This window comes from Parambassis ranga, chromosome 1 (assembly GCF_900634625.1).
Source record: "Parambassis ranga chromosome 1, fParRan2.1, whole genome shotgun sequence".
NCBI lineage: Eukaryota > Metazoa > Chordata > Actinopteri > Ambassidae > Parambassis > Parambassis ranga.
Window position 1 is genome coordinate 21,635,193 of NC_041022.1, and position 27,481 is coordinate 21,662,673.

The 27,481-nt window shown below is 41.0% G+C and overlaps 1 protein-coding gene and 1 non-coding gene across 2 annotated transcripts in view; both read right to left on the bottom strand.

The window, feature by feature from the left end:
• The window catches only part of LOC114426447 (voltage-dependent T-type calcium channel subunit alpha-1I-like), a 134,588-nt gene that overhangs the window by 59,978 nt on the left and 47,129 nt on the right, over positions 1 to 27,481 (bottom strand). Inside the window, exons 4-7 of the mRNA XM_028393893.1 lie at positions 25,895 to 25,992; positions 15,439 to 15,598; positions 5,602 to 5,944; positions 4,809 to 4,901 (exon numbers count right to left, since the gene is read on the bottom strand). Coding sequence (XP_028249694.1) covers positions 4,809 to 4,901; positions 5,602 to 5,944; positions 15,439 to 15,598; positions 25,895 to 25,992 — 694 coding nt within the window. The remainder of the gene's footprint in view (positions 1 to 4,808; positions 4,902 to 5,601; positions 5,945 to 15,438; positions 15,599 to 25,894; positions 25,993 to 27,481) is intronic.
• On the bottom strand, positions 13,132 to 13,203 carry trnac-gca (transfer RNA cysteine (anticodon GCA)). The gene has a single exon. It is a non-coding gene; the product is annotated as a tRNA-Cys (tRNA).

A 27,481-nucleotide genomic window follows, 5' to 3' on the forward strand; every position in this document is an offset into this window, starting at 1 on the left:
TGTTTTAGGCTACCTTTCTGCAAGAGACAGCAGGTAAAGGAAGAAAAAAAAGAGAACAAAGAAAAGGGCAAGGTCACCCAGAGAAGCAGAGCTGATGTGGAAAAAGAAGAGGAGAGGGGAAGCAAGAAGGCGAGGAGGGCTACCACTCTCTCTGTGATCAATACTGATTGTAAGCCTGATAACCCCAGTCTGCTCTCCATCTGAACCACTGTGACAAAGACTACGGAAGAGCAATGCATGTGTGTCTGTGTTTGTCAGTGTGTGTGTGAGAGAGAGAGAGAAAGGTGTTGTGTGTGTATAGCTGCTCTTCATTGATTCACAACGCAGAGATTTGTGGTCATACCGGCCAGCTCGCTGGACCAGCGGACAGAAAGGAAGGCAGAGGGACCCAGCACCAGTTCAGCACCCTCACTGATCCCATCAAATATTTATACTCACACTCTGCTGGAGCTGCTGAAATACAATTAGATTAGTGTGTGTGTAGTTTTAGTGATTGCAGAGTGTGAGAGGCATGTGTGAATGACAGTGTAAAGGATGCGCTGTGTGTGTGAGAGAGAGGAGAGTCAGAGCCTGAGCAACAAAAAAGAGTCACAAAATAACCAGCAATGCTTCATATTAAAGCTAAGTTTTACCAGGAAGATATTACATGTAATGTGAAAGGCATTCACTTTTTCTATCAGTTTGGTGTTGCTATGGCTGCATGAAACACTACAGGAACAGAATCAAATGTAGCTATACTAACAATACAACCTTGTTGTGTGTGTGAACATCTTATATCCTATATTGTCCCATAATGAAAGTTTAAAAAAATGGATTATTCCTGTTATTGACAATTACTAACTGTAATATGCTCCCTCGTCTCCACTTGCTGCCTGTGCGTCATGGTGTCTCATGCTCTCATCTTAGTTGTCTGCACTCCAATAAAAACTGGGGAAAAGAACCTTGGCTCTGTGCTTTCCACTTTCCAGCATCTGCAGCAGGACCTTGTGTTTATTGCATGCTTTTGCACTTTTCTGTTTGATTGGTAGTCCTATTTTCAGGGTTTTAGTTGCAATGTAGAGGGATCACACCAGATCACTGACTGTTGGGTACATACTTCTCAGCTACAGGATGGGGGATGGCACTGACTGGATAAGAGAACACAGAGACCATCCAATTAAACTTTTTTTACTGCCATCACTATCACACACTTAAATCTAAGCCTTAAATATTATTACTGAGGTTCAAGACACTGGCAGCCTGTTCCTTCCTACAGGGCCCAACAATGTTCTGATATATACACAAGCCCAGCAAAATAAATTCCCAGGCCACAGATCCAACACATCCTTATATAGCAAGATTTGAATAGGACCATAGGCAGCAACATGGAAATATGTTAACATTTTTAAGTAGGCTAGCACCATTCCATCAATTGCCAATTGACTACTGAGTAGAAAATAGAATAGGCCTTTCAGCACCCACCAATTACACAGTGACCAGTGAAAGCAGCCATTTGGAACGCTGCACATTACATGATCTTTATTTAGTTAAATAACCAGTGGCAAATTAGACAATCCCCAAAACCTGTTAGATTCATCCCATTGCCATTGTAACCAGGGGTGAGGTTTTCCTTTTACACGCTGTTTGGTCATTCTGTCTGCTAAAATCTTCTCTCCCATTTTCTTGACCAAAAGTTGTGATACTTCCCATCTTTAGCATACATATGTTTTTTAGGTTCTCCAATTACTTCTACTGAGTCCATCTGTGCATATTATATCAGGTCAGGACATTAATGATCAGATGCAGTTATCCATATCCGAGCCTGGGATATGTGTTAAGAGTGTGCAACAGGGAGATTAAACGGTGTCAAATCAAGAGGCTTAGCATGCTGCGCAGCTCTGTAACAAAGCAGGTTCAAGATGGCATTTCTAGATGTTAAACCTTAATTCCACATGGCCCAGCTATTTTCCTTGCAAAGCCTTTAATTCCACTGAGTCCTTTTGTTTAAACTGCTCGACATGATAGTAATCACTGTACACTGTCTCTCTAACTCTCACCATCTTTATGATTTTTTTTCATCTGTCTCTCCATCTGTCACTCTCTCTCATCACTGCTTCATCTAGTTCCCTTCTAGCACTTCGCTCGCTCGTCATCCCACTCTACCTCTCACTTCCAATTGCAATTCAACACACTTAATCTGCATGAATGTTACGTGAGTGAAATTGTCAAAGCATTGAAATACAACCTGGAACTCTCTCTCTCTCTCTCTCTCTCTCTCTGGCATGCCAACTTCCCTCTGTGCTGCCTGGTGTCATGCAGTATTAAGGAAAACATAATTAAAAGTCCCCTCATCTGTCTGCCAGTGCATTGAGGACAAGCTGAGATATATGAACAGAACTTTTAACCGGTGAACAGTAACACAAAATCACTTTCCTCCTCTCAGTCTGATTGTGAGACGAGCGTTGCAACAACGCTGACAAGAGCTCAATGAAATTAGACAGATATGCAACCACAGCAGGGAATAAAAACCAGCCATGATGTCTGATCTACTACATGAACAATTATAGCAGTCTTAAGAAACTTGAAGTTGTAGAGTTTCGCTTCCTCATTTAGATAAGATGTGAGGCACTTCTGCTTCCGCATATACTCAGAGGACAGAAATAAAAAGTAGTATTTAAGTTTAAATTCCAGAAATAAAGCTGATTTTGATCATGTATCAGGTTTATTTTTATTTTAATTAGGATCTTGCAGAGGAAAGATGATGCAATTACATCATCCCTTGTGCTAAAAACGCCTACTTAAAATCATCAAATTAATTTTTGTGTAGTTAATATTTTTAGTTTAGTTTAGACTTGCCCAATAAAACAGTGATAGATCATTTCATATTAATGCAAATATCACCATGTTACATAGACAAATGTTAACATGCTACATACTAGCATTCTAAATTACTAAAATTTGTGGCATCTAGAAGTTTAAATGACACATTTTATCTATAATAGTGTCTTTGACGCGTTTTACTACACATTACAGAAAAGCCCTTTTAACCATGACTCGATTTTAGTAGCCAACAGGAAGGAGAGCACAATTTTAAATCTCAGGTCTAATTTTATTCTCTATATACATTATATACATGGCTCCACAACCTATCATCCTGCTCATACCTGATGAGCCAAACTTGTCAAATTTAGTTTCTTCAATTTCAACGACTCCAATAACACACCCCATGAGTGCCCTGGTCCACTTCAGGTTTATCTTCCTGCAAAGTAGATCCCTTAACTATCGCTCAAATCACTGCTCAGTAATACCGCCCTGTTGGGGATAGAGTAGCATATTGTATGACACAGCATTAAACCTGATGCTGAGTATGTTGGCTCTGTCCATGTGAGCCCACAGGACACGCTGAGGGATTCACTCTAATTAATAACATTTCATTTAAGATCAAAGAGAGGGACCAACATGTGGTCGTCTCTGCTCACTGGCCCACCAATCCTCTCTGATTTCATGCTGGCTCCCCACCACCACCACCTCCTGGTTTCTTCTCTTTATCGATCCATCCATCCATCCTTCCTTTACTTCTTCCCTCCTCATCCACAGTTCACCCAGCATCTTTCCGTACCTCCACAGCACACATCTTCTTTCTTTGGTTTCTTACTTTCAGCACTTACTATTGCTTTTCTTTTGTTATTTCCTCCACACCTTTCCTCCTTCTATCCTTCCTCTGTGTTATTTTCACATCAAAAAGAAGCCATTATAGCGCAAATCATCTGTGGTGATGCAATTTTAGGGGGTTTGATGCGAAAGATAATGTCCAGCAGCAAATCTGGCAAAGAGCGTGGGAATGTGTCCCTTTCTCTCTGTGTGAGTGCATATGTAAATAAATAAATTTGGATGTGCTGTGCAAGGATGCTACTGCGTGACTGAGAATAATGAGGGGGCTGACAGATACATGAATGATGCTCAGGATATAGCTCTGTGAGGAAAAAAAGGAGATGAAATGGAGGCAGCACAGTGGAACAAAGGAGCAGGAGGTGGTGGAGGTAAAAAAAAGCAAAGGAGGGACCAAGGTAGGTAAGAGAAAAGAGTGACAGAGGGGAAAGGGTAAAGATGGATGAAGGAGGCAGCAAAGGAAGGTAAAGTTAGCTGAGAGTCAGGGATTGATGGATGGCAGGCAGCAGTACAGGAAGAAGAGAGACTGGCAGATTTAGAAGAAATTATGAGTTTGAAACACAAAGGGTGTTTCGGTGAGAAAAGAGTAAAAGAGACGCAAAGCTTGTGTCTGAATCCGAAGGCAGGCAATTAAAAGTGTAATAAAAAGACAAGACGGCCCCTGGGTCGGGGAAGAAGCTGGGACTGGCAGTCACGCTGCATTATGATAACACTTATACACACACACACACATATACTGTCTGACAGGCTAAAAAAAAACTGAGAAAAACATGCATCAGTGCATTTCAGTGCACACAAAAGCATACACACATAAACACACCCAGAGCGGCACAGAGAGAGAGAGAGAGAGAGAGAAGCAGGATTGGAATTAAAAAGTGTTTTATTAGAACAAAGGGGGATTCTTCAGGGATTTGAGCCGAGCTTTCACTGTGACACTGACAGCCCTGTGTGCGAGTGCTTGTATATGTGTGTGTGTGTGTGTCTGTGTGTACTTGTGCAGGTGAGAGAAAGAGAGAAAGTGTGAAGTGAACATGTTTTTCCATTGAGATTACATCATAGTGACACGATCTGATGTCATAATCCTAAATTTTAGCATTAGCAATTAGCTTTCATTAAAAAAGTACTGTTTGAGGATCCCATGAAGAATAAGTGTGACTTACAATTATAAGAAGGATGAAGTAGATGAAGTTATAGAAGGAATGAGCATCCATCACGTAGTACATGATCTCCACCCAGCCCTCCAGAGTGATCACCTACAGTTAAAAACACAAGTGACAGTAAGTTTTTTTTTTTTTTTTTACCAAGAAAATTTGTTCTAAAGGTCGCTATACCACCGCAAAAGACTGGTTTGACATTTTGAGAAATGAACTTATGGACGTTTTAGATTTCGCCAGTGAAAATACTATACAAAGCTTCAGTCTGTGGTTGGAAACTCAACCTCCATCTAAACACACTCCATACATAATCCATGCACTTTATATGGCATAACATAAAAACCCTGTTTACAAACCCTGCACATTTATTTTTCATCACAGTCCTTTTCTGCATTTGGACAACTTTACATCCCCATTGTGGACTTTCAGAGGGTGCTTCAAAAATGTCATACAAGTTACTGACATCAAGCTTTTTGATTAATAGCTCATCTATCAATCAAATTATGGCGTTGTGAGGCAGGCTGGGTTTTACATTGGACTGGGGCTGGTTTGAGGCTATTATTATTATCCCTTTGATCCGTATTTATAATATTTTTCAAAGCTCTTCAGTAAGTAAGTATTATGACATGACGCCATTCGATGCGATTTTGGTGCAGCCTGTGCAAAGGTTCCTGAATATACTGCAAGGCTCTTATCTATCGAGGGTGACCCATCTAATCCTTAGGCTCACTTAAAAATATGAAAATCTAATTTATGCCATGACCAGGCAATCTGCTTATAACGTTACATAAGTACCCACCTGGAAAATAACAATCCAAGCATAGGCGATGTTGTCGAAGTTTATGGCACCTTTGTGTGGGTTGCTGTGTCCCGTATGACACCGGGTGTAGTACTGGTTCCAGTTTACACACAACCCTGCTACACTGACGCTGCCGTTGGCCAGGGGCTCGGGGCTCAGACCGAGCGACTGGCGGTACAGGACGTCGTCCTTGTCCAGGCAGCAGGACCTGCCTCCCTCGCGACGGGCTGGGACATCAGAGCAGGACATGATGCCGTTGTCGATGGGCAGGGAGCAGATGAAGGGTCGCTCGTCATCCTCGTCGGCCATGTAGTAGGGCCGAGGGAGACTGATACCTGTAGTGCTGGAGAAAGTGGAAGAAGAGCAAGTACAAAAAAACTCAGACACAAATATATGTGTGTTATGTGAGTCTAAAACAGACAAAGCTGTTCGTCCTTCTTGGCTGTTTGGAGCATTTGCAGAAGGACAGAGTGACAGAGGGGGATGATTACATTTGAAGTGGTGAAACTGAAAGAAATTACATCAAGAACAGAAAGAAAGGACGATGGAGGCGCACTAAGCTAAGACAGTAGGTGTGCCATTTCCTGTAGTTTACCAGAATTGTTAGTTGACAAATGCTTTTCTTGCAGGCAGACAGACAGACAGACAGAGAGCTGTCTGACCGACTGTTCAGTCTACTGAATCACTGATTTTGCCCTTAATGTGAACTTTTCCTTCGGTCCCTCCTTTGACAGGTGAAAGACAAACACAAGCTGTCAAACATATTGGAAACCAGCGGAAACCGAACTTTGACGCTGTGAAACAAATTCACAGCAGCATGACTTTCTTTTTGTTCTTAGATTTTGTATTTTTTTTTCTTCTAATGAATTGGTTTGTTGTCGACTACAGATTCAGATGGTGTTAAACTCATTAAAAAACGTAATACTGTAGAACAGTTATCCACAAATAAAATGTACCATCTCTTCCTCTGTATCCTGTGGACTAGCAGGCATGAAGGTCGACAAAATGGGGGTCTGTTACTTTTGTGCTTTTCTATCATTTTTTCAATGTCATGCACTGTGTTTTATTTTTTTTTTGATAGGTGTTGTCTACAAGTGAGACCTTCATTGGATGTAAAAATCATCCCCAAAAGAGGTGATCTGGTCTGTGGAAAAGTCTGCTCTGACGTCTACCAACCTGTGATTGATGCTAAATTTTTTAAAGGGTGCTCTCAGAATGGGTGAATCTTGGGATATGTTGAATCATAAATGATGCAGAGCATGGAGCCCTATTGCACTACTGTGATGCAATTTGTCTTCAAATATGTCCTTAAGGAAGCAGAGACAGGTAAACAACACGTGATGAACGATATATTTGCTGGTACTGCTTCTGAACAGTGTAATCAGACCTAAGTGATATTTACATACTGTTTAATGTGCTGTTGCTGAGCAGCAGCTTGGCTCTCTAGACTCTAGCTTTTCCCCAGTTAATGTTTGCTTTGCTTCTTGTTGGGCAAGGTGCAAGCAAAAGATACAGAGATAAGAAGGAGACTAGATGAAAAGCTTATGTGGGCTGTTGTTCAGAGTCTTTGGCTCAACGGCAGGCTACTGTCTGGCTGTCTGCAGCGTGACCGTCTGCTCCGCCTATTACAGAACTGATGTTTGACTCGATTCATGCTTGGCTGTATCAGCCCCTCCACTTAAATTATCCTCAGACATCAACAACAACAAAAAAAAAGGTATTCACACAGCGGACATGTATGTCACTGACGCCACTTTTTTGTCAGCATCTTATTTTGCTGGCTGATGATGAGTGTGTCTGACTTCACATCAGTCAAATAGTCAATGCTGCAGTGGGGATCACTTTCTACTGTTCAGACTGGAATACAAAGAAAAAAATAGAGTCTGCTATGACAGTGATACCAGTGGAAATGTATGCAACAATACCTATTTTTATGTGAAATGGATCTCCAGTCAAAAATGCAGAAAGAGGAGGAAGAGAGGAGGTTATAGAGGCTCTGGAGAAAGTAAACTTATTATATATATATATATATATATATATATATATATATATATATATAAAATAAGAATGTTGGATGAAAATATCAAAGTGAGCTGATAGGAAAACACAATACTAAGACAAAGGACAATAATGTAGAAAAAAATGAAGACATAAAGCAAAACAAGAAACATAAAGGACACAGGAAACACAAGACAAATATTAAAAAAGAAGGAATGTATCCAAAATAAAAAAAAAAAAAAAACACTGAAAAAGTCGAAGGAAAAAAGAGACTGTGACATTACAGGAAAGGAAAGGCTGAAGCTAAAGACGGAGAACATTGTGTGATTTCATTTTAATCTGAGAGTGGGTCACTATTTAAAGGGCACAGAGATAGAGATACTGATGAATGCATCATTGGTTAGCAATTACATCTGACCTGCTATTTGAGAAGGCACAATAGAAGCAGCATTGTACTACCTCTTCTCTCACTGACTCTGCGTCTTTGTCTCATTCTCCTTAATGTATCTCTTTCATTTACTGTGAGTCTGCATTGTGCTGTACTGAATGGAGTCATTATCGAGCACACTGACCTGAGCTGCAGCTTTTTTTTAATATCACAGTTTTTACATCTAGTTTACCGGAAATGTTCTGTTCTTCACATAAATCCAGCTAACATTTCATCACGTCTGCAGCAACAGGATGTGGTGGCTTCTCCATAAAAGCTTCAACCATAACAATTGAACTTTTCCTTTAAATCCAACACATGATCTGGATTTTGTCCTTGTTTTCCAGATGTGGTGAAGTCCTGTAGTAAGTGTACTGTAACTTGCTCCATTGCTCTTTACCTCTTTAAGGTTGCAATTGGGAGGTGATTGGACAGTTTCTTTCCTGGGCAAACAAATCTGAGCAACACATTAAAAACCCGTTCAATTTGATTGATTGATTTCAATCCACCTCTCGGAGGTGGATCTAGCCGCACAAATGCGGCTAGCGAATCCCACTATGTAAACATCCGTCGAACTACCACAGCTTTAGGAGGGGAAAATGCATATGCATGCACTGAATTTTTACGATGTGTCACCTAGTGGTTTGGAGGACAACAAAGAAGCCGGATTAAGCCGGATTGAGCACACACGCATGTGTGATAGCCAGATTTGAAAATTGGTCTGTATCCAGCTTAAAAGCTATCCGGATTCAATCCTGCTGGATTCACTTTCTCCTATGTGAACAGGCCCTAAAAGCCACAGCAGCCGGAAGAATCCTTATTTATTGTCTGTATCAAACTGCTGATTAATAACTTTAATAAAACAAATTAGCCAGTTCAAACTAATAAAGATATTATGCAAATAAAAACCAGTGTAAAATATATCTTCACAACAGAACAGAAAGTATGACCCCATTGTCTGACAAACCAGTAATTATGATTAACGTTGACGAAAAATGAAATGTCAAATACCCCGTTGTTGGCTCTGTTCACCTGTAGGGCCCAGAGACCTTATCTCAGCACTTCTGGCAGTTCATGTGTTTGCTTTCCACTTGGCAGGAAGAAAGAGTGTATGTCTGTATGTAAGCTGTGCGCTGACTCTTTTCCATTTGTATTTTTGTCTTATTGCTGTTGGGAACAGCAACAAAACATCTCTAAAAACAAGTCCACCCAGCCCTCCCTTACACCTCCCAATCACACGCTCACCACACGCCAAGTCCCCACTTTAGCATCCAGCGACAGCAGCTATCACAGCCCAGCTCATTATCAGACTGGACATTGGCTGTGTGTCTGTATACTGAGGTGATTATGTTCGTCACCAGACAGTGTCAGACAGACACCAGTCATTTCACACCTGAAGAGACGTTGGACACCAGGCAGACGAGGCACCCTACATGTGTGTTTTGTACCTCCTGCTCTTGTTCCAGGAAACTCCGCCATCTGATTCACAGCCATCACACGCTGTTCACATCAGGCCTGCGACTGCTTGTGTGCATGTTTTACCAACATTGGATGACATTCCTGAAATTAACTCAGGTGGACCAGGGGCATCACATGATTACATCCCCCCCATCTCATTTTTGAATTGGTTGCTATGACGATGGCCAACCCTGAAGCCTCTCATCTGATCATTATTTTCTCTCTGGGCTCTGCTGTGCAAACCGCCGTCCAGCCCACTCCTCCGTACAGCCAAAGCGGTCTAATCAAACGCTTGGCCGCGGATTTGGTCTCCCCGGGCGCTCGCTTGCCACTGACAACATCCCGGGTATTGTCTGAGCTCTGTGTTTTCACTGTGGTATTAGCTGTACTCTTAATCATAGACATATTTAAGAACAAACAGCACCTGTTAATCCTCCAGCTCCTAAGCCTGGCTGGCTGCTCCCATTCATGGTCACCCGGGAACATGAATACCATTGTCATAATTACTGACTGACCAATGATCACTGGTAATTAAAAGTTATTTCTCACTGTTTTGTAGCTTTACTTGTGTTTTCTTTACATTCCCTGAAATGTCGCACTCACATAGAACTAATGAATACAGTTTAGGGGTTGGTAGTGAATGTTGAATAATATATGACATTTAAACACATTAAATTATCTCGCAGTTTTCATTTTTTATACTATTAACTTTCTATGTACCCGCATCATTTCTATTACTAAAAAATGTACTTGCTTTTATGCTAAATATCATCTGTGACCCTGAATACAAAAACAACATAAAACTAATTACACTTCTGCTTAGAAATTCCTGACTACTCTTCGTCACTCACTGTGTGATACTAATACCAGATTCTATTTCTGCAGATTATGCAGACATTTTTTATGTGTATAAGTGTGTATGATCATTATATTGTATAAAACAGCGGACCCCAACCTTTTTCGGTGACCATGGACCGGTATCATGTAAAACATTATTTTTATGGATAGAAACAGAAACGTAGTGCTATAAAATACATTTCACTATTATGCTATTAAGCTAATATCCAGTCCCATCTGGGGTTAATGGGACCTGAAGTATGTGTCTTATGTCCAGTCTTTGCCGTAATTTGGTTTTGGTCTCTGTGACGGCCACAGGGCCTAGTGCTTGTTGTGTGTTTGTTCCACTCTGGTTGCAGGTTTACATCAGGGTGGAGCTGTGTTGATTGCAGAGGCAGAACACCTGGCCAGTGTTCTGAATGAAGTATTTAGCTCCACCTGATCCTGTACTGCAGTCTCTTCTCTTCTCCTGCATTCACCACCTGCCTGTTGCTGCGTCCTGTGTGCTATGCCGTCTCATTGTTCTTTTTTGTTCTTTTGCTTTGATCAAATAAATTAATTACTTTATTTAATTTAATAGCGTGTGTTCGACTATTGTTGTGATCAGAACGAGTGGGTCATAACAGTCGCCATTACTACAGAACATCCTTCTTCACAAACATAGGTTGTTGGAAATGGAAGCAAGGTGTTCAGTGCTTTTTTGATAATCTCAGGTTTCTTCAGGCCTTGTGATATTCTGTCAGAATTGTAGAGTGGAACTTTTCAGTCCGCCATCATCTGCAATCTCCCGCAGCCGATCTTCTAGCAGGGACAGGCTGGATTCACCTGGTGTGTTTACAGATGGGTCGCAGATCCATTCTTTCTAAGTCCAGGGGTCTTTGTTGTTGGGAAGTACCGCTCAAAAGTCTTATAAAAGCAGAGACAGGTGATCGTGCATGAGCACAAGAATGATTACTCAGGCTCAGTCTCTTCCAAAATCCCTGCTAATGTATGTTCACTCGCCATCTCCACAATTCTAGTTTGGCTTTGAATACCGATACTGTATCTGCCAACTTGAAGACAGCTGCCATTTTCCCTGAAGGGAGAGATCGAGTTCATAGAGCAGATTGAATATGTCACACAGGTAAGCAGGTTTTGCAACCTATTCAGTGTCACTGAAATGTGCTGCCAGCTGTGTTTTTTCTTTCCTGAACGGAATCTCTGCAGCAGCTCTGGTAGTTCAAACACTCTGGCCAACGCTCTCCCTTTAGATAGCCACCTTACTTCTGTGTGTAAAAGCTGCTTGAACAGATGTGAGTTTAAGGCGTTTGCTTTGATGTAGTTAATAACTTTAATGGAATCATTCAACACACTGTTAAGTTCAGGTAAAATGTTTTGGCTAGCCAGCATTTCCCTGTGAATCACAGTGCGTAGACTCACACATAACATATCCTCATGCACATCCTCTTGATATACAGTGCATCCAGAAAGTATTCACAGCGCTCCACTTTTTTCCACATTTTGTCATGTTACAGCCTCATTCCAAATTGTATTAAATTAATCTCTTACCTCAAAATTCTACACACAATACCCCGTTATGACAATGTCGTTCCTCTTTGGAGAGAGGACAGCCTTCCAGAAGGACAACCATCTCTGCAGCAATCCATCAATCAGGCCTGTATGGTAGAGTGGCCAGACAAAAGCCACTCCTAAAACAAACATGGCAGGCTGTCTGGAATTTGCCAAAAGTCCCCTGAATGACTCTCAGACCATGATAAACAAATTTCTCTGGCCTGATGAGACAAAAATTGAACTCTTTGGTGTGAATTCCAGGTGTCATGTTCGGAGGAAACCAGGCCAATACCATCCCTACAGTGAAGCATGGTGGTGGCAGCATCATGCTATGGGGATATTTTTCAGCAGCAGGAACTGGCGGACTAGTCAGGATAGAAGGAAAAAGCACACAGCCAAGACCTCAAAGGATTGGCTTCAGATCCATTCTGTGAATGTCCCGGAGTGCCCAGCCAGAGTTCAGATATGAGATTGAACATCTCTGAAGAAACCTGAAAATGGCTGTGCACAGATGTCTCCCATCCAACCTGATGGAGCTTGAGAATTACTGCAAAGAAGAATGCTTATGTAAACGTGATCTCTTAGTTTTTTATTTTTAATAAATTCAAAAAATGTCAAAAAAATGTTTGTAACATTGTCCTAATGGGGTATTGTGTGTAGAATTTTGAGGTAAAATATTTATTTAATACAATTTGGAATAAGGGCTGTAACATGACAAAATGTGGAAAAAGTAAAGCACTGTGAATACTTTCTGGATGCACTGTAGGTCACACATAAACAAGTAGTAGGGAGTTGTCAATAGCAGTACTTATCAACCTGAATTGCATACCACAGTGACTTATTATTCCTCTCCAACAATTATGTCTCAATGTCCACGGCTGTATTCTTAATTTGCCTAGTGATGGTGCTAGCTGAGGAACCTGTGCTACCTTCTGTCTCTTCAGTAGGCCTTTTCCCCTTTCCAAAGAAGTTCTTTTGTTTTGTTCTTTACTTATTTTTTGCCAGCTTGTGGGCTTAATTTTTGGGGTGCTGTCTCGACAGGTGCTGGTCAATTTATAAAATAAAATATCTTTCAGACTCTGACAACGAATACAATATTTTTTTTGTTCTTTCTGTGCGGCCAGGTAGGGAACAACCCCTGCTATAAAGGATTTATGGCATTTTGTAGTCATTAGTGTGCCTCGTGTTCATTGTTTTTCAGAATCTGAATCAGAAATACTTTATTAATCCCAGGGGGAGATTGTTTAAAATCAGACATTAGGGGGCACCCAGAATTGAACTAGGGACCTCTTGATCTGCAGTCAAATGCTCTACCACTGAGCTATACCCCCTGTTCTTAATGGAGCATTTGGCCTGCCCATTTACACATCAGTCAACCAGGCTGTTTCTACATGTGATGGTCGGTTAGAGGTGGGACTCCAACATTCTGTTGCAGTGCGTTTGACTCATTAAAGGCCGTTTGAATGGTGCTTGAGTTTTTTACCTTAACTTTATTATCAGTCTGGCCTCCCAGGTTAAAACAGGGTTTTGTATATTTATATATCACAGTGCCAATCTTTTTCCAGAGGGTGGTAGGCTGTGCTTACAATGTCAAACAAGTCACCTTAAATAAAATAACAAATGTTATCATTGTTTTCTCTGCTTTCCCCAATGGCACACACAGAGGCACGAAAGTACATAGTCTAAAAACAGAAAATAAGTCTTGTCAATAGTTCGGCAAACATAGACTGATACTAAAAAGAGCACCTTGTATCATATCTTGTAAGTGTTATCGCATGAGAACTCTGTCGTGGCTCAGGAGGCATCTTCAAAACCAGCTGCTTAAAATCACTAAAGGATGTTTTTTGAGTTGAAGGTTGCTGACATCTGAATGACAGCTGGTGCAGCACACAGTTTAATGCACAGAAATACAAGAGCGTTCCCTGTGTGACTGAAAAACAGGAGCAGAGTCAGCCTAAATCAACCACAAAGAATTCTCACGGCTCAGTGTGAAGTGAACGAGACAGACGACTGATTGTATTTCTGATACTTCCACCAAAATAAACAGCCCACAGCCCCTGAGATACACACCATTAGTCCAGAAAAATAACAGGGTATGTAGAGAAAAATGTGAAATGCAGCCAGTTGTCAAACTGTAAAGGTTAGAGGTAGCATAGAGATAAAGGCACACAACACCTGGTTCACATTATTAGCATCCTAAAGCGTAGACCTTTTCCTAAACCCAGATACTCTGCTGGAAATATTCAATAAAGTGTGTGAGTGTGTATTCATAAATGTGCATCCTTATAATGTGTATGAGGAGAGTGAATAAGGGCATGTGTGCAAGTGTAGAGTTGCACACAGTCGCAGAGACAAAAAGGACAGCACAGAGTAACATTAGGCCAGCTGAGGACAGCAGAGGAAAAATAAAATTAATTGTTTTGTTGGAGGAACACAGAAAACCAGTCAGCAGGTCCGGCTTTATCTTCCCAAACAGGGGGCAGTCAGGGCAGGCGGGGTCAAACTAAGCCAGAGAAGGGGGGGGGGGGGGCTGTAGAATCGTCCAAAAATGTGGCACTGAAGGATGATCCACAATCATGATACAAATTGTACTTTCCTGGAATTCTACGTCTCTATAGCTCTTTGCATCTTCACTGAAATAATTTGATTTGACAGAATAATGGGGGGGGGGGGGGTGACAAAAGATTCTCAGTTTTTAATTAAGTGGCAGATTTGCTTCTGAGGTAATGATATTTGCTTTGTGCAAATTTTGGTCTGCAATCAGCCTCATTATATCAGCACTTGAGAGACAGAGACAAGAGAGAACCTTCATCCCTCTCTATGGTAATATCAGTAAATTGAGAGGATGATGTAATTAATCTTCTTGAGTCACACTGAAGGAGGGCAGGTAATGAGGGTTGAGGTGACAGACCCATATGCAAGCAAACACACACACACACAGTGAAGGCCTATGTGGCTACCTGTGGTCGAGTTTGATGCTTAAGTAAAAGCTGTACTGCTATATCAACAACCCTACTTAAGTGAAAGTTTAGTACTTATTTACTAAGTTTTGAGTGCTTATTTTTTAAATTTACTCGTAAAAGTACTCATACAATGAGTTTTCTCTTAATAGCTATGGTGCCATTTTGATAAAGAATGCAGATAAAGCTCCTGGTAATACTTCTGCCTCTACAGCTGTCACTCCTAATTACTTGCTAGCAACTCTTTTCTTTAAGGCTGACACAGCACACCTTCATCTCCATGCAGAGTCTGAACTCCCATCAGTTCAGCAGTACTATCCAGCACAGTTGTATGAATACAACCACATTCATAAAATGTAACAAGTAACAACAAACAATGTAGAAAGAGTGGAATAGAAAGTAGGCTATAGATAATAGATGCAAAATTTAATAGCGTAAAAGTATAGAGTATGCATTATTTGTTTTTCTTAAGCAAGTAGAACTTTAAAATTTAAAGTAAACTAAATTTTAAATTTTAAGTACAGTAACAAAGTACAAAAACTACACCCCCACCACTGGTGGTGGTGTAGCCACACTGGCTTCCATGCAGACCAGGCTGTGACTTACAGGGTGAAGTTCTCCTCTGGGTAGCAGCGGTTCCTCAGAAGCCCCGCCCACAGCTGCACTCCAATGATGCCGAAGATGAAGAAGACGAAGAAGCAGAGGAGGAGGACATTACCCAACATGGGCAGAGTGTCGAGCAGTAGGTTCACCAGGATACGCATGCCTGCAGAAAAATGCAGAGAAACAATTATGTGAGCCTTGATCCATCTCATCTTAATTTGCTGCCAATTTATACATGAAACATTTGTGCCAAATTTGATGGCATTGCCTCAAGCACCTCCTGAAATTTCACATTCACAAGCTGAGTTAGGGCCAAAATATGTTATGACATTTAGGCTCCAAACTCTAATGAGCTCATGAGCACGGGTGGAAAAATTTCTTGTTGTTTCTGACATAAAGTATTCACAAAAATGGGATGGGCATGGATGCATTAGGACGTCCCACATACATGATGCCAAAAAACACTAAAGCTGATGGCTGAACAGCTTATTAATATAATTTCACTAAAAGGATGCTACATCATGGACAATGTGACTGCAGAGTCAAGACTTTCATACAAGTGGAAAAACACACACAGAGGCTTTGGGATTAAAGTACACACAAATACTTCACACCAAAGAGTCCCATGTTTCCAATTAACCGCCTCTCTTTCTCTCTCTCTTTCTCTCTCTCTCTCATGTACAAACATATTATCTCTCAGCCTGATGCAGAAAGTTAATGCTGTATCCATACAAGCAAGTTGAATTATTATAATTAACTAATCAATCACTAATCTCCACACTAATTGTGATCCCACAGTCCATTAGTTTGGCTTTGATCTCTATAAGGAAACTAAAGCAGGGGTTAAATTCTATCTGTAAAATGGATTGGTGATTGATACAGCATTTAGCCTCCTAATCAGAGGTAAGTGGGGGTCCATGGGCATTCATCAAGGGGTCTTACTAAATGACATAATGATTTAACTCGAGGAAGGCAAGACAAGGAAGCCTTAAGAAAAACATTTAGCATACTTGAAGTGCTAAATATATAAAATGTCAAGAGTGTGACACTTGAATGATTATTTATTTCTGAACATTAAAGGACTGACATGTTTAAAATCTCCTTGTGGGAGATCTTAGCGCTATAGGACGCCTGTCACATCTGTAACAGCACATTCAAACGCACCTCCTTTGTCACATGTATGTGGCAAAAACATACAGCTGTCAGTGCTCTGCGTGGAAATGAGTTACAAAGTGATATGCCATTGTTATAATATGCTTGTGTGGTTATTGGCCACAAGCCAAATGTGCAGAAAACCATCTAAGTTCAAACTGCACTCAGCTGAACTAGAGCCTGCAGTGCTGGTGCTAGATATTAAACATCACAGGACCTGATTTCCTTTTGAGAAACTTGAAAAAGACATCTCATTTCCTCACATTGATTAAGTCTGTTTGAACTAAGCAGCAGTTTATAGCACTGCGATTTCAAGCAAGACAACCTAATAAGCAAATATGAACAATTAATCAGCTGTCATTTACCCCCTCCCCCCCCAAAAAAACAAAAAAACAACACATTTTAAAAATGTACAAGGAGACAAACAAAAAATAAAACAGGGATTAAAGCAAACTGTTATTGCTACCCACTTGAGACTTGATTAAAAGATGAAACGATTCTAAACCGTTCCCCCAGGAAGTAAAATTAAAGCCTCTTTATTGGAATGATAAAGTTGGGCTTGCCTATTTGATCGTGGGCTATATAACACAGTGTTGACTCAACAGAACAGCTAATGTTTATTATAAAAGGCAACTTGAATCATTGAAATAATTTGCAGCAGATTGTGGGAACAGCTGCAGATGGATGGAGAGAGGTGTACAAAGGAAATGAATGAGTGCAAAAGTAGATTAGAAATGTGAATATAAGAAATGTACAAAACAAAAAAGCGAGAGAGAGAGAGAATATGCTGATGACCGTTACCGTGGTTGCTAATATGCCCTCTCCCATAGGGGTTTGAGGGTAATGTAGTAAACAGGCCCAGTCCTTTAAGCTGCGGCCAGTGGGAACCAGACATGGATAATTTCCATTAGCGCCATTAAGTGACTCCTCTGTTCACTTCACACAGTCTCTGACGAGTGCGTGTGCAATCATTCGGCCATTATGTGGCTTTGTGTGTATGCAAGTGTTTGTGGCTTTGGCTTTTTGTTGTGGCTTTCTGTCCCTTCATATATTGCCTGTGAAGTGTGTGTGTGTGTGTTTGGAGGAGTGAAGCACTCTGTGTGACTCTGTGTTTGTGCCTCTCCCACAGCATGGAGATTGAATTACCCCTGAGATGAGTTCTGTGGTAAATTGTCTTTAATAAAGGAGATAATTGCTTCTTTATTCATCCAGCAAATAAAGACAAGTGAAATAACCGGCTTTTGGCAGCTGGTGCTGCCGCAGTGCACGTCAGCGTGTCATATACTGACCTTTCCATCCTGAGGCCAGCGTGGATGAATATTTATGTTGGTAACTTTCTTATCAATACTTCAGAAAGTATAAACAAGTTATTTAACTGCATCTCCAGAAACATTTGTTGATTCTGCAACAAGCTTCTCCACCATTTTATTGGTTACTAAGTTGATGAGTCGTACCAGATTTTATTCTCCGAATTCACATACCACAGGAGGTGTTAATAACCTTTATATATTTTTACTACTGTTGGCATTTACCATACTCAGGCGGTTGTTTTGTTGCAAGTGCAAGTACACATTTACATGTCATAGAAGCTGCTGGTGATACTTATACAACACTGCTGTGAAAAAGTATTATGTTGTGTTTTCTTATTCTCAACTTTGTTAAGCATTAAGCTACGTATAAGGTAAAGATCATTAATTGGAGATCAATCAAGATGGGTACGGACGCCCTGGTGTTTTGGTGCGCTCTGTTTTGTTTGTTTTTATGCACAAACTGTGTGTCTGCATGCTCTTACACCAGAGAAGAGCTCATGAACATCAGATTTACCATACCTGTGGACTTATCACCAGTTTTTTTAGCATCTGCTGCCGATTTACTACACGTTTTAGTTAAAAAGGTGAGACGCCGGCGCAGAGGGAAGAGAGCTGTGCAGATGAGCTGACTCCAGTGCTCACAGACATCTTTAACACCTCTCTGGAGTCATGCCATGTGCCAGCCTGCTTCAAATCCTCCACCATTGTTCCAGTTCCCAAGAAACCAAGGATCACTGGTCTTAATGACTACAGACCTGTGGCACTGACGTCTGTAGTCATGAAGTCCTTTGAGCGCCTGGTACTGTCCCACCTCAAGACCATCACAGCCCCCCTCCTGGACCCCCTGCAGTTCGCCTACAGAGCTAACAGATCTGTGGACGATGCTGTCAACCTGGCTCTTCACTACATCCTGCAGCATCTGGACTCCCCGGGAACCTATGCTAGGATCCTGTTTGTGGACTTCAGCTCTGCTTTCAACACAATCCGCCCAGCTCTCCTCCAAGACAAGCTGTCCCTGCTGCATGTTCCAGACTCCATCTGCCGGTGGATCACTGACTTCCTGACAGACAGGAGATAGCACAGCATGTGAGGCTGGGGACGAATGTCTCGGAAACAAGGACCATCAGCACCGGTACCCCCCAAGGCTGTGTACTTTCCCCTCTGCTCTTCTCCCTGTACACCAACTACTGCACCTCCAGCCACCAGTCTGTCAAGCTGATTAAGTTTGCTGACGACACCACCCTCATTGGACTCATCTCAGACGGGGATGAGTCTGCCTACAGGATGGAGGTGGACCGTCTGGTGTCCTGGTGTGCTAACAACAACCTGGAGCTGAATGCCCAGAAGACAGTGGAGATGACAGTAGACTTTCGGAAAGTGCCAGCTCCATCACCCCCCCCTCACCCTGACAGACACCCCCATCTCCACAGTGGACTCTTTCCGCTTCCTGGGTACCACCATCACCCAGGACCTCAAGTGGGAGCTCACCATCAGCTCCCTCATCAAAAAGGCCCAGCAGAGGATGTACTTCCTGCGGCAGCTGAGGAAACTCAAGGTGCCAGCCAGGATGATGGTTCAGTTCTACATGGCCATCATTGAGTCCATCCTCACCTCCTCCATCACAGTGTGGTACGCTGGGGCCACTGCCAGGGACAAGCACAGACTGCAGCGTGTTGTGCGCTCTGCTGAGAAGGTGATCGGCTGCAGCCTGCCATCTATCGAGGACCTGTACGTCTCCAGGACTCTGAGGCGTGCAGGTCGGATCACAGCTGACCCTTCTCACCCTGGACACGGACTCTTTGAGCCACTCCCCTCAGGCAGGAGGTTACGGTCCATTCGGACCAGAACCTCACGCCACAAGAACAGCTTCTTCCCCTCTGCTGTTGGACTGTTAAACTGTAATTAATGCACTGCTCTGCACTGTCTTCAGAAGGTCACTTTAGTATAGTCACTGCACAATGACGACTATTTGCACTGTTTACTCCATCTTGCACTACTTGCACACGAGTACCACCTCACCGATCCATGTGGTACCTGTTACATTATTACATTATTACACTGTTCCATTCGATCATATAAGGATCTATGTTTACCATTTCATCTGCACAGTATTTTATGTTCTGTTCATTGTATGTCTGTTACGCCATGTCTGTCATGTAAATTTAGCCTTACTTTAGTTTATTTACTTAATTTTATCTTAGTTTTTATCTTATTGCATGTTAATTGTTATATGTTCTTTGTATGCACCAATCACTAAGGCAAATTCCTAGTAATGTGAACCCCCTTCACTTAATAAACATGATTCTGATTCTGATTCTGATTGTTATGTTTTATTTAACCCTTGAGGCAACCCTTCTCATTTACCAAGGTGATGAATTATTACACATACAGATGATAATGTACCTGCTACAAGACAACCCTTCAACTATGCCACTGATGAAAACTGAATGTTCTGATAACTTCCACATTGCATGATTGTAAAGACATTATAGTCCACAGTGGCAGGCTGATCTCTTATTAGCTTTAAAATATGAAATAAAATTCCTGTCTCTAGCACAAAGGTTGGACGTCTGAGTGTCTGTCTCACTAAATGCAGGACCCTGAGTAATCATAGGACGTCCTCCTACATCCATACATAAGATGTGTCTGTATCGGGGGTGGACACAATGAAACTGCCAAACTACTGTAAATGTCTCAGGAGTCCATCGTGTGTGTGTGTCTGTGGTTTGTTTTTGCTATCTTCCCTAGACCCAAGGTCTGAGTGAAATCGCAACACTCAGATTTATGTCATATTCACCAGCAGTTCCTTAAAGCTTATACCAACACGTGTGTGTAACTGAGCCCTGCTTGTCAATCCGCCTGCATATTATCAACAAAAAATTGAATAACTCAAACTCAATGCGCTGATCTCTTCTCCTTGTCTCTGATGTAATCACCAACTTTTCTCATTTTATCCTGCTCACTGCCCTCTCCGTCCCACACTCCTTTTTATCTCCATTCATCCGATGACTCCTTCCATCCCTTACACTTCCATGGCTCTATCTATCATCCTAATAGCCTGCTCATCTGAGTCCCCCGCATCCCTTCTCTCATCATCCCTCTCTTTCTCTCTTCCATCTTTGCCTATCCTTTGTGGAGCTGGATAATCCCCTCTTCCCAATTTCATTTATCTTTCTTGCCACTCTCCTTTCTCTCCTCTCTCACCTGCTCAGTTTTCTTTTTATCCTTCCTTAACCCAAATGCTGTGTCCTTATTGAAATGTTGCTGAATAAAGCACAAAGAATTCATCAATCCAGTCGGAGGGGGATTATTTTTTTTTTTTGACTTGCCCTGCCCTACATTATATAAAAGCATTTCTTACTTGTTTCTGAGCTAAACATTTCCCCATCAGGCTCTATTGCAAATAAACCAATGCAAGACAATGGCTGTTAAATGACCGGGAAGCTGGGTGAGTTAGAAGAGTCGCCTCCACTTATATAATTGCCAGATTACAGCTCTAAACACAGTTTAGACTCAAATGACTCATCATTGTTAGTGTTTCCACCCAGAAGAGAGCTGGGCAGTCCACTCATTGGAAAATAAAGTCCACGGAAACCATTAGGGATGTAATGACACTTTGAAAGTTTTCACATGCTGAACCAGAATATTTTACTTCTCTGTAATGTTTACTTTTATTATATGTGCTTTTTAAATAAAAAAAGAATGACATCATTAAAATATCACACTGCAGACTAAGTGTCATTAGGTATTCCCACTGCAGCCTCCAGGCCTGGCTCCAAGAGTCAATTGTAATAGACTCCCATGCTAAAATGTCTAATAAAATGTTTGTAGCCTGCTAAAACAAACAAAAAAAAGTATAACTTTATCATCATTATGAGGATGGACTGTATATCTTTTGCCATGTTGGCAGCTCTACCTAAAATCCCAATACAGGCAAAGAGGTGGAGTAGGAGAAGAGCTGAGATGGGCAGATCAGTCACAGAAGCAGGAAGCAAATTTTAAACACCTATATAGTAATCATCAATAGAGATATCATTCATAGAGACCAAAACTGTTATTTGTCCTAGACTGTAAACACACATATTTCTGCTTTAATGTAGGCAATGTTAACATGGGAGTCTATGGGGATTGACTCACTTTTGAAGCCAACACAGTGGCAAGGATGTGAACTGCACTTTTTTAGCCTCAATATTCTGCCCTGGATTTTTGGGATGAATAAAGTATTTCTATTCTAAACACTTTGACTGACAGGCAGGTGATGACTGAGATTGTGAACCTCCTGTTTCCAGAACCACCCTTACACCTCAGCTTTATTCATAAATTTCTCAGAAAATTTCACATTTTGTTGGTGTCACTGTCAGAAGAGATCATAAATGCAGTTAAAAGAAAGAGTACAGAAGGAGATTATTTCTAACAGAGTACACTGACAGCATCGTAGAGATAGCAAAACTTATTAAAGCAGCACAATTAGAAAGCAGCAGAAAGGACTGCCACAATACAAAGACCAAGCAGGAGGGCTGCTTTTCTCTAAATGTATGTGGTCTAAAGTCAATTTCAACATTTTTTGCCTTACTATGCATTCTTTAGTTCCTCTGTGGCAACTTGAGCATATGTTGTCTGGGTTATATGTTCTTATTTATTTTTTATTTCTACTTTTTCTTTTTTATTGCATTATTTAAGCTACCTGAGGGAAAAATAGAAAGTCAACATAACAGCTAGAATCATAAAAAAGATCTTAAAAACATTCATCTGTCAGCATGGATACAACATAAAAGGGCACATAAATACCAGAAGACAACGCTTAGCTATGATCTGGTTCATCACCTAAACCTCGCTGACACCTGAATATCAAATTCCAAAGGAGGACATCATGAGTGTAGTCTGGACAAATTAGTCTCCAGAGACAATGAAGAATGGAGAGATGGAGAGCGCTAAATGTTATGAAGGAGTGAAGAGGAGCTGAGGAAAACAGAAAGAGAGGCGGCAGATCATTAATGAAGAAAAAAGGGTTATTTAGTTATAAAGGAACGGTTATGTCAATCCAGAGGCAGAAACAGGGCCTGAGTGCTGGCAGTGATTCATGTCTATCTGTACCAAATATAGAAATTTACATTTCCCTGTGACCAAGCAACATCTGCTATCACAGAAGAAAAAAAGCAAATTGCCCGGTTTATGTTGCAGATTTATGAGCAGTGGGAGGTTTAGCAATTATAAAGGAAGCAAAACAACATTAACTTCAAGCACCAGCATATCCGACTTAGAGAGCACTCATAGCTTCTTAAAATGATTGCCTGCTAGGCACAATTTAGACACATAAAGCACAGAAGCAACTAGCAGCAAGCTCTGATTATTCTCATCAGAAAGGACAGGGACCGAGCGGCACCCTTAGCGTTGAAAGTGATGGAGTTGAAGAGTTCCAAACACTTGAGCAATGCCTGATCATTTCAGTGATAGGTTTGGTTGGCTGTGGAGGTTTTGTTGGGATCAGAGAAGCTCTATGTGGGTGAAATTACTTTTTAAGGATATAAATAGCCATGAGCTCGCAGCTATTCTTACAGTATCCGATACAGAGATTAAAGGTGACCTTTCTGTTAGGACTGTCTTTTTTTTAGTGTTTAGCTTTTTCTACATTTTGTTATGTGTCGATACCCATCTCTGTTTGAAAGACAGAATGTCTTATAATTGCACCTGTAAACCACCAGGCCAACCCAAACACAAAGTACACAATCAAAATGGCATAATTACATCCTAGACAATGAGGCATTTGGGCTGTAATTTGGCGGTCGGGATTGTGTTTCATGTGCTGGTTTCCTGTGGCCTATTTGTTCCAGAATGAATAATGGTGTGGCACACTGTCAGGGCTGCAGCATTTGTTGTGTATCAACAATACCAGCAAGCATCTGTTATCAAGGTGGTGCTATCAAAACCATATTAAATCTTACAATAACACAATGCAGAGGGTGTTTATTGGAAAAATTACGGAATAATAGTACAAGTAATGAGCATTAACACTACTAAGAAAAAATGCATTACTTCTGGACCTATACACAGTGCTCCATAGATGTGTCATGTTTTGTCAAAACAGTAATCGCTAGTGGAAGACTGAGAGAACCAGGTGAGTAGGACAGCTGTTGGACAAGTAGTTCAAATCCACATTCCTGAATGGCTGCCAACACCACTCTGGTCTGTGTTGTCCTGGTGAATGAGACTCCTGGAGGTGTCTGAGAGATCAGATGTGACAGTGTAACCCTTTTCCACCAGCAGCATGCCCAGAAAAAAAGAGCCTATATTGGCATACCTGCAGTTCAATTTGGCTTTTTGGGAGCTGGAGATGTTGGATGTGTTCCACTTGATGGATTCCAGCACTTTAGAGTCTGACTGGCAGAGGTGGATCCAAGTTTCATCCATGATAATCTCTGAGGATCGACCTCAAGAGGTATACTGAATATGATTGCGGAGGATAACTGAATGGACACATTTCTGGAGCGATGTACCATCAAACAATCTATCTAAGCTGCATTTGCACTATTCTGTGAGACGGAGCACCCTCTGTTCGTGTTATACCACAGTGTCCTCACAGACCTATTTTAATGCCATGGTAGTGGATGACTAGATACATTTTTGTTCATTTTCTCTGATGGTGTTGATTCATCTGTACAACTGATCAAACAACGTTACATGTGTGTTAAAGACGACCTGGCAGACTGTTTTTTAGCTGCTGTTGGGAGATGAATTTTTTTGTCATTTTCATGGTAACCAGAAAAACTCTCTGACATAAAACACAGTATAATAGCTCTCTGTCTCTAATTAGTCATAGAAAAAATTGTATGAGTCACTCATGGGCTGCAGTGTCTTTGTCACTCTCTCTCCCTTGTTACCACTCGTAGACATAAAGTGAAAAGTGTTTTTTTTCTGGCCTAAAGATAGTTCTGAAGTATTTAAGGGCTGCTGATGAGCAATAGTTTGACAAATCAGTCCCAATGTCCTGTCCAATGAGTTTCAACGCACAGCAACATATTAATGGAAGTACAATGTAGCAGCATGAAAAGAAAGAGAACACATATCTTCAGGAGTATAAAGTAATTAAAATCTACAGTCATTATTGGGAAATATGGCACGATTCTCAGTATGAGATAGCAGGCTATATTGTGACATTCACATCCTGATTATAATGATCATCCCTTGCACAGGCTCTGCTGTGAAACACAACGTTTTTTTCTCTGTGATGCCCTGGTGGTCTAATTAAACCACTAACCCATAAACATACCACTGACATAATAACTACACCTCATGTGCTGCTTTTTGGTTTTGTATTTTATGACACAGGCTAGCTTCCTTCTCAGAGTTGGAGCTGAATGGAGAAGCAGCTTCACTTTTCATGCAGCACACTTACAAAGAACTAATGATCTGTTCTTCACAATCATAACTTTCTTGTAATTGTGTCTTTTATTACATCAAATTTAGAGTAATTTCTAATAGTAAAATCTAACACAGTCTTGTAGCGGCACTACAACTAACTTTTACTCACCTATTAGATACTGTTTTATATTTATATTTCTACATAATTCTCTTTTTACATACTTAATGGTTTTCTGTGACAGCTTGTTTTGCATATGTTTGTCTTATAATATCAAAATGCTTTGTACTTTTACTTTTAAGATCATTTGCTATAGGTAAGATATGGTTGTGTCACTACCATCTAAAATGAATAGATTCATAGTTAGGATATTTATGACTTATGCTCAGCAACTCCAGCAGGCAGCTGTCCGTGGTGCTGAATAGGAGATGGTATTGCATGAATGGGCATTTTTTCCACATATACTTTCTTTTCTTGTGTGAGTAAAACAACTCTTAATAATAAGCATTTAAGTGAAACAAAGACATATTACATGTTGAGCAATGCTCTTATGTGCTGAGGTCACCTATCATGCATAGGCAGAACTCTATTACAGTGTGCAGCTGAATGATTTTTGGCAGGAGGTGAAGCTGCGACTTACTTGGCACTCTGTTAATTGCTTTGAGAGGTCGCAGCACCCTCACTGTTCTGATGGCGGTGAAGTTGACGTTCTGTAGGTCCAGTGAATATTCTACCATCCTGCAAAACACACACACATAATATAAATTAACAACAGAAGCATGCTCACATCTGCACTATCTATCAAAAAGAAAAGCATCCAATAAAAGCTATGCGGTTATCACAGAGGACCATCTGACTTCAGTTTATTCAATGGACTCCTCCCTTCAAATTTGTTCCTGTTACAAAGCCTGAATAGAAGCACGCACACTCTCACACAGTCGGGGTCCTGCTGTGCTGTGCCTAATATGAATTAATGAGCTGGAATATGCGTACCTAATAATGCACGGCATTCAAAGAAACAGGGGTCAGCAGCAGACACTGTAACATCATTATAACTGTGTGATGTCATAAGAATGCATCTACTTTTATGTCTATAAATGTACAACACAAACTTGTTTATTATTATTATTATTGTACATCTAAACTTAAAACCTGACATTTTGACTTGGGTGGAGGACGATGTCAAACTACCTGCATCCATGTAAAACCGGCTACACCTTTTAGCAATGGGATCAAAGTGTATCCTATTGGTTCGTGGGCACCCACAAGCATTAGAGGTGTGAGATTAAACGTGCAACCATGTGAGATGAAAGCAGAGTCTCTTGCAAGGAGCGAAGACTGGAGGTGGAGGGAGTAAACAAGCTTGAAGGAAAAACTAGGTGTGGAGGCAGTGAAGGAAGAAAAAGATCAAGTGTTTTCTTTCCCCTATTTGACCTATTTCTGACACATGTATTGCTGCTGTAAAATATATTTTGCCTGAAGAATAGCATGAAGAAAGACTGCAAGAGAGAACAGGAAAGCAAGCAGGAAAGAAAGAAAGAAAGAAAGAGATGACAGGAGATGGAGGAAGTGTGAGACAGACAGATCAGAAACCAACCTGAATAAAATGCAGAGTTGATTAAGTACAATATAATGAAGGCAATAAAGCAAGGCTGAGAAAGGGAGAGAGAGAGAGAAAGAGAGCCTGAGGGTTATATCAAGTGCTGGAGATAATTACAACGTTAGGAACAGAGAGACAGTGAGAGGAGAGCAATATGCATATACCTGGTTGAACAGAGGAAAGCTGCTCTCAGGTTGAGGAGGGGAGGAGGCGGATGTCAAAGAAAAATACAAGAAAAAGAAGCTGGAATTTGACTCAAATATTCTACTCCTAATTTATCTCGGGACTAGTTAGTTTTATTGAGAGGTTTATGGAACCTGTGAGGTGATTTTGCATGAGTTAAAAAGCCCAGCCAATTACTGGAGTTTAACCTCTCAACCCAGCGTTTAAAGAACTGACGGGACAGAAACATAGAAATACTCCATTCCTAAAGGGAATTTAACACCTTTAAATGGAATCCTGCAAAGTTGGAAAACATGAACAAAATATGTAGAGCAACTCGGAAACTTGGCAAAAAGTTCTGCAAGTTAAAAATAAGCATTGCCAACTTCAATTAAATCTCAACCTGGACATGCAAAAGTCTTCCCAGAGCTGAAGTCAGGATCATTTGAGTTGAGAGAACGTTCA